The sequence below is a fragment of the Dysidea avara genome, chromosome 9 (genome assembly GCF_963678975.1).
Source record: "Dysidea avara chromosome 9, odDysAvar1.4, whole genome shotgun sequence".
Taxonomy (NCBI): Eukaryota; Metazoa; Porifera; class Demospongiae; order Dictyoceratida; family Dysideidae; genus Dysidea; species Dysidea avara.
In genome coordinates, this window is record NC_089280.1 from 20,590,577 (window position 1) to 20,597,786 (window position 7,210).

Genomic DNA, 7,210 nt, shown 5'->3' on the forward strand with positions numbered 1-7,210 from the left:
TTACCAGTAAGCGCCTGCGCGGAAATAGTACCTAACCGGTGCTCTAGGTGTGCAGTGTGTTTTCATGTCAAATGGCTTACAGGGAAAATTGGAAAGATTTAGCCGGTCAGTTGATTACCTCACTAGTGGGATTTGAAGTGAGTTATGTGTGGTAGCTGTATTCGTTGAGCAAAGTTGTGTCTGCAGCCCAAGTCTGAAAATCATCGTATTTCGTTGCAATACGTACTCTCACACTTTCAGTAAGCAACTAAACACTTCTGAAATGCTTAGTACATCCAACTCCATAGTTATCATCGCTTTTTGGAAACGGACAGCTTGAAAGTTGGAAGAACTATTTCTGGGTAGGACCCTAAATTTGAGACAGCTCACTGAATGGTTTCTAATTTCTGCAGGTTACGAGACAAGTTCATTGTTCACGCACAGGATGATAAGGCTAATGCATTGGTGAACTATACCGAGAGATTCCTTGACTGTCAGCTTGACTCATTCTATTCAAAGGTGTGTGTTGTACAGTGTATATGGTGATGTTACCCCATCATTGGTCTGATAGTCTGATGCGCATTATTCAGTGTTGTCACTGTTGTTGTGTTTGGCTGAGTCACCAACTAATACACAATACTCTCCTGTTGATTTAGATGGATCTAAACTAGATGGTAAAATATTTGTACACGTGTGTGTGCATACATGTCATGTTACCGTACACAAGGAAATTTTGGCATAAAAAAAATTGACAAATTAGACGAATCGGTTTAATTCGTCAAACTTAAATTCGTCAAATGTTTATAAGCGCCCTTAAAAGTACAGGTTTTGCATACAATTTCTTGATTTTCGTCAATATCTTATTCATCAAATCTGCTGAAGTCTGAATTCGTCAAATTTTTCTTACGTCAAAATTTCCTTGCATACGGTAAGTCATTTAATTGTGTGAAAATGTTTCATATACAGTTAATGCTTATGGGCCAAAGGAGCAGGTGGCTACATTGGTCAGGTGACCTTGCTGACTAGACAGTGGGTGACCTGCAGTTCAAATCCTGTCAGACCTTCAATGCTAGACACTAAAGCTCTAATAATTCATTACATAACACAAGTCCTGTGCACATTTTATCATGTAGCAGTGTACAGAGGTTTTGAGGTTGCTTGATACACAACTATGTCGCGCATGTGTAGTAACTAGCCAATGAAATTTAAGCAGCATATTTGAATTTCACGAAGAGTAATTTTATTGGCTACATCTGTTGCACATGCGTAATACAATTGTGCCGCTATTACCAAGTAACCTCAAAACCTCTGTACATAATCAATAATAATCCTCGTATATGTAGTTAACTTTATGAGTATCAAGACACACGGTAGTGTGTCGTGCGGCCCAAGTAGCCGGCGCGCCACACCGTGAGTATATTTACAGGAAGAAAGTAAACGCGATTTTCACACCTTTGTAGCTCCGTGATTCCTTATCCTATTAAAACCAAAGTTGCTACAGACATGCCGGCAAGGTAGGGGAGTCTACATACCAAATTTGAAGAAAATCGCTCCAGCCATTTCCGAGATACGAGCGGCCAAAGTTTGGGGTTTTTTTTCTTCTACTTCTTTTCGCACACTTTGCAAAATCCGCAATAAAACACGAATGCGTGCTTGGATTGGGCTGAAATTTGGCACACTTAAAGGGCTCATTAAGGCAAATCTCAGTACCAAGTTTGGTAGGAATCCGATGAACATTCACGGAGTTATGACCGATTATCTGCGTAAAATAAGGTCGAAGGTCTGTCACGCCCACAGGGTAAACCGCTTGAAGGAATGAGCTGAAAATTGCTATGTAGATGGAGTAACTATCGTAGGAGTGCCTTTTTGTGGTTTGAAAGGAATCCAGTTAAAGGCCATCGAGATATGACACAAAACCCAACCTATGTCACAATTATGCGATCGACTTTTATGAATTTTATTAGTGCTTTACAGTGACCAGCACTGAAGGTCTAACTGAATAAAAAAACTATTAGTTTTCACGCCTACCAGCCAAACCGCTTAGAACAGTGAGCTGAAAATCGGTGTGTAGCTGGAATAATTATCATAGAAAGTCCTTGCAGTAGTACAGAAGAATCGGATTACAAACCACTGAGTTATGATTCCAAAGCCAACTACGTGTAGCATATGCGAGATCGAGATACTCTAATAGAACAGTCACCCTAATAAAGCATTCAGCTACGTTTATAACTTACTCCATTATAGAATTTCTTTGGCATTGCAAGTTATTCTGTAGGGAGTTCAGCTACAAACAGTTAATCTTATAGACAATTCAGCTACAAGCAAGTCATCCTGTAGAGAGTTCAGCTACAAATATGTTGCTGTAGAGATTCAGAACATTATAAGTCACACTGAAGAGAATTCAACTATAAACAAGTCACCTTGTAGAGAGTTCAGCTACAACAAGTCACTCTGTAGAGATTTCAGCTATAAACAAGTCACTGCGTAAAGGGTTCAGCTACAAAAAAAAAGCTACCTAGTAGAGAGTTCATCTAGATCAGCTACAAACAAGTTACTTTATGCAATGTTCAGCTACAAGTAAGTCACTCTGTAGAGAGTTCAGCTACAAACAAGTCACTCTGTAGTACAAACAAGTCACCGTGGAGAGAGAGTTCAGCAACCAATCAAAAAACCACCATGTAAAAGAGTTCAGCTATACAAACAAGATATAACTCTATAGAGAGATCAGGTAGAAACTTAACAGATCACACTGTAGAGAGTTCAGCTAGAAACAAGTCATCCAGACTGAGTAGAGCGATCAACTAGAAAACATCACCTTGTAGAGAGTTCAAATCACCCTGCAGATAGTTCAGCTACAAACAAATCACCCTATAGAGAGATCAGCTAGAAGAAATCACCTTGCAAAGAGTTTAGCTACAAAGAAACTACCATGTAGAGAATTCAGCTATGAACAGATCATCCTGTCGAGAGTTCAGCTAGAAACAAGTCATCCTGTAGAGAGATCAGCTAGAAGAAGTTACCTTGTAGAGAGTTCAGCTACAAAGAAACAACCATGTAGAAAGTTCAACTACAAACAAATCAAACTGTACAGAGTTCAGCTACAAACAAATCACCCTGTAGAGAGATCAGCTAGAAACAAGTCACCCTGTAGAGAAATCAACTAGAAGAAGTTACCTTGTAGAGAGTTCAGCTGCAAACAAACCATCATGTAGAGAATTCAGCTGCAAACAAATCACCCTGTAGAGAGTTCAGCTATGAAAGGATCACCCTGTAGAGAGTTCAGCTAGAAACAAGTCATCCTGTAGAGAGATCAGCTAGAAGAAGCTACCTTGTAGAGAGTTCAGCTACAAAGAAACCACCATGTAGAGAGTTCAGCTACAAAGAAACCACCATGTAGAGAGTTCAGCTGCAGACAAATCGAATTGTAGAGAGTTTAGCTACCAACAAATCACCATGTAGAGTTCAGCTAGAAACAAGTTATCCTGTAAAGAGATAAGCTAGAAGAGGTTACCTTGTAGATTGTTCAGTTATGAACAAACCATCATGAAGAAAGTTCAGCTGCAAACGAATCACCCTGCAGAGAGTTCAGCTACGAGAAGATCACCCTATAGAGAGTTCAGCTAGAAGAAGTCACCTTGTAGAGAATTCAGCTGCAAAGAAACCACCATGTAGATAGTTCAGCTGTAAACAAATCATCCTGTAGAGAGTTCAGCTACGAACAGATCACCCGGTAGAGTTCAGCTAGAAACAAGTCACCCTACAGAGAGATCAGCTAGAAACAAGTCATCCTGTAGAGAGACCAGCTAGAACAAGTCACTTTGTATGTAGAAAGTTCAGCTACAAAAAAAATCACCCTTTAGAGAGGTCAGCTACAAACAAATCTCCCTGTATAGAGATCAGCTAGAAGAAGTTACCTTGTAGAGAGTTCAGCTGCAAAGAAACCATCATGTAGAGAGTTCAGCTGCAAACAAATCACCCTGTAGAAAGGTCAGCTAGAAGAAGTCACCTTGTAGAGAGTTCAGCTAAAAACAAATCTCTCAGTAGAAAGGTCAGCTAGAAGAAGTCACCTTGTAGAGAGTTCCGCTACAAAGAACCATCATGTAGAGAGTTCAGCTGCAAACAAATCACCTGTAGAGAGTTCAGCTACAAACAAATCTCCCTGTAGAAAGGTTAGCTAGAAGAAGTCACCTGTAGAGAGTTCAGCTAAAAACAAATCTCCCAGTAGAAAGGTCAGCTAGAAGAAGTCACGTTGTAGAGAGTTCCGCTACAAAGAACCATCATGTAGAGAGTTCAGCTGCAAACAAATCACCTGTAGAGAGTTCAGCTACAAACAAATCTCCCTGTAGAGAGATCAGCTAGAAGAAGTTTCGTTCAGCTACAAACAAATCACCCTGTAGAAAGATCAGCTAGAAGATGTTACCTTGTGGAGAGTTCAGCTACAAAGAAACCATCATGTAGAGAGTTCAGCTTCAAACAAATCACCTGTAGAGAGTTCAGCTACAAACAAATCTCTCTGTAGAGAGATCAGCTAGAAGAAATTACCTTGTAGAGAGTTCAGCTACAAAGAAACCATCATGTAGAGAGTTCAGCTGCAAACAAATCACCTGTAGAGAGTTCAGCTACAAACAAATCTCCCTGCAGAGAGATCAGCTAGAAGAAGTTTCGTTCAGCTACAAACAAATCACCCTGTAGAAAGATCAGCTAGAAGATGTTACCTTGTGGAGATTTCAGCTACAAAAAAACCATCATGTAGAGAGTTCAGCTTCAAACAAATCACCTGTAGAGAGTTCAGCTACAAACAAATCTCTCTGTAGAGAGATCAGCTAGAAGAAATTACCTTGTAGAGAGTTCAGCTACAAAGAAACCATCATGTAGAGAGTTCAGCTGCAAACAAATCACCTGTAGAGAGTTCAGCTACAAACAAATCTCCCTGTAGAGAGATCAGCTAGAAGAAGTTTCGTTCAGCTACAAACAAATCACCCTGTAGAAAGATCAGCTAGAAGATGTTACCTTGTGGAGAGTTCAGCTACAAAGAAACCATCATGTAGAGAGTTCAGCTGCAAACAAATCACCTGTAGAGAGTTCAGCTACAAACAAATCTCCCTGTAGAGAGATCAGCTAGAAGAAGTTTCGTTCAGCTACAAACAAATCACCCTGTAGAAAGATCAGCTAGAAGATGTTACCTTGTGGAGAGTTCAGCTACAAAGAAACCATCATGTAGAGAGTTCAGCTTCAAACAAATCACCTGTAGAGAGTTCGGCTACAAACAAATCTCTCTGTAGAGAGATCAGCTAGAAGAAATTACCTTGTAGAGAGTTCAGCTACAAAGAAACCATCATGTAGAGAGTTCAGCTGCAAACAAATCACCTGTAGAGAGTTCAGCTACAAACAAATCTCCCTGTAGAAAGGTCAGCTAGAAGAAGTCACCTTGTAGAGAGTTCAGCTACAAAGAACCATCATGTAGAGAGTTCAGCTGCAAACAAATCACCTGTATAGAGTTCAGCTACAAACAAATCTCCCTGTAGAGAGATCGGCTAGAAGAAGTTTCCTTGTAGAGAGTTCAGCTACAACAAATCACCCTGTAGAAAGATTAGCTAGAAGAAGTTACCTTGTGGAGAGTTCAGCTACAAAGAAACCATCATGTAGAGAGTTCAGCTGCAAACAAATCACCTGTAGAGAGTTCAGCTACAAACAAATCTCCCTGTAGAGAGATCAGCTAGAAGAAATTACCTTGTAGAGAGTTAAGTTACAAAGAAACCACCATGTAGAGAGTTCAGCTGCAAAGAAATCACCCTGTAGAAAATTCAGCCACAAACAAATCGCCCTGTAGAAAGATCAGTTAGAAGAAGTTACCTTGTAGAGAGTTCAGCTACAAAGAAACCATTCTGTAAAGAGCTCAGCTGCAAACAAATCACCTGCACAGAATTCAGCTACAAACAAACCACCCTGTAGAGAGATCAGCTAGAAGAAGTTACTTGTATATTGTTCAGCTACAAGCAATTCACCCTATAGAGAGAGCAGCAAGAAGAAGTCACTTTGTAGAGTGTTCAGTTACAAAGAAACCACCATGGAGAGTTCTGTAATAAATATATGTATTATATATATAATTTGTACGTTTACTGATAAAATCGGAAATATTTAAAGTACATCTGCTTCATCTTTTCTTCTTCCTGTGGAAAAGAAAAAAAGACAGGTTAAAAAAGTCCCAAAGCGGCCTATGGCCGGATAGGCCGGCTCTGGGGTATACAAATACAAAAAGAAGTGAAATCTAATCCAAAACAGCCAGCTGTAAAAAAAGTGTGCGGCCCTCAAAAAGGCTATGGTGAAAAAAGATGTGAAATCCAAGGTGGCGGCCAAGAAATGGTAGGTTAATGGTAAAAATTTTAATAACGGCAATTTAGATGAATTTTTTGCCAAGACCAAGCGGCACAAAAATTCACCTGAATTGTTGTTATTAAAATTTTTACCATTAACCTACCATCACAGCCATTTCTTGGCGCCACCTTGGATTTCACATCTTTTTTCACCATAGCCTTTTTGAGGGCCGCACACTTTTTTTACAGCTAGCTGTTTTGGATTAGATTATCTTATACCTATTCCACTTGTAGACCTGCCAGATAATTTTGATTGGACAGCATATTTAATGGAGGGAATCATGTTGCCTAGTTACGAGATGGATGATGAGGTAAAAAGCTACATTTTAATTATTTATGGTAGACATCCCTTGTAAAGAATATTTGTCTGAAATATTATGAGTGTTACTGTGTCAGCATTATGTACATATCATGTATGGGACCTCCTTGTTTTGAACATTATCCTTATGTGTATATTCAGGGTTATTTTAAAAGTGGGGTCCTGGTATAAATATACGTATGCACCAATGCAAATAAGGCCATGGACAAGTGTCCTGATCATCAAGGTGCCCACATTCCAAGTATTTGTCCAGTCATCCATTTGTTTTCATCAGCTTTCAGACTGGAGCGATGATGAAGATGATAATGTTGATGGAAATGTTAACAGATCTCGTAAGGTTTGGCACCCTCTCATGTCATACTCACCTCACGTACACACACTACAGCTTAGTAGAGTACCTGCTGGTACTGACACTATTAGTGATGATGATGATGATGATGATGATGATGATTGATTGATGATGATGATGATGATGATGATGATGATGATGATGATGATGATGATGATGATGATGATGATGATGATGATGATGATTGAT

General features: G+C 39.5%; 1 protein-coding gene across 2 annotated transcripts; it reads left to right on the forward strand.

Moving 5' to 3' along the window:
* Positions 1-14: 14 nt before the first annotated feature.
* LOC136265432 (gamma-tubulin complex component 5-like) lies at positions 15-7,205 on the forward strand. 2 transcript variants are annotated; one of them, XM_066060276.1, is made up of 8 exons: positions 15-137; positions 187-239; positions 288-341; positions 393-498; positions 551-653; positions 6,588-6,664; positions 6,947-7,009; positions 7,058-7,205. In XM_066060276.1, the coding sequence occupies exons 1-8, from the start codon at positions 72-74 to the stop codon at positions 7,124-7,126; spliced, it is 591 nt and encodes a 196-aa protein (XP_065916348.1). In that variant the 5' UTR covers positions 15-71; the 3' UTR covers positions 7,127-7,205. The 2 variants fall into 2 exon arrangements, with proteins under 2 accessions (XP_065916348.1, XP_065916349.1); XM_066060277.1 differs by having other exon boundaries at positions 6,947-7,004; positions 7,058-7,163.
* Positions 7,206-7,210: the final 5 nt, after the last annotated feature.

What these genes read in the sequence shown, in the direction of transcription:
- LOC136265432 (XM_066060276.1), top strand. Translation starts at nt 72, where the DNA reads ATGGCTTACAGGGAAAATTGGAAAGATTTAGCCGGTCAGTTGATTACC. An exon ending in TACGTACTCTCACACTTTCA is followed by an intron (nt 240 to 287) that starts GTAAGCAACTAA and finishes CCAACTCCATAG; the next exon opens with TTATCATCGCTTTTTGGAAA. An exon ending in AGATGGATCTAAACTAGATG is followed by an intron (nt 654 to 6,587) that starts GTAAAATATTTG and finishes TTCCACTTGTAG; the next exon opens with ACCTGCCAGATAATTTTGAT.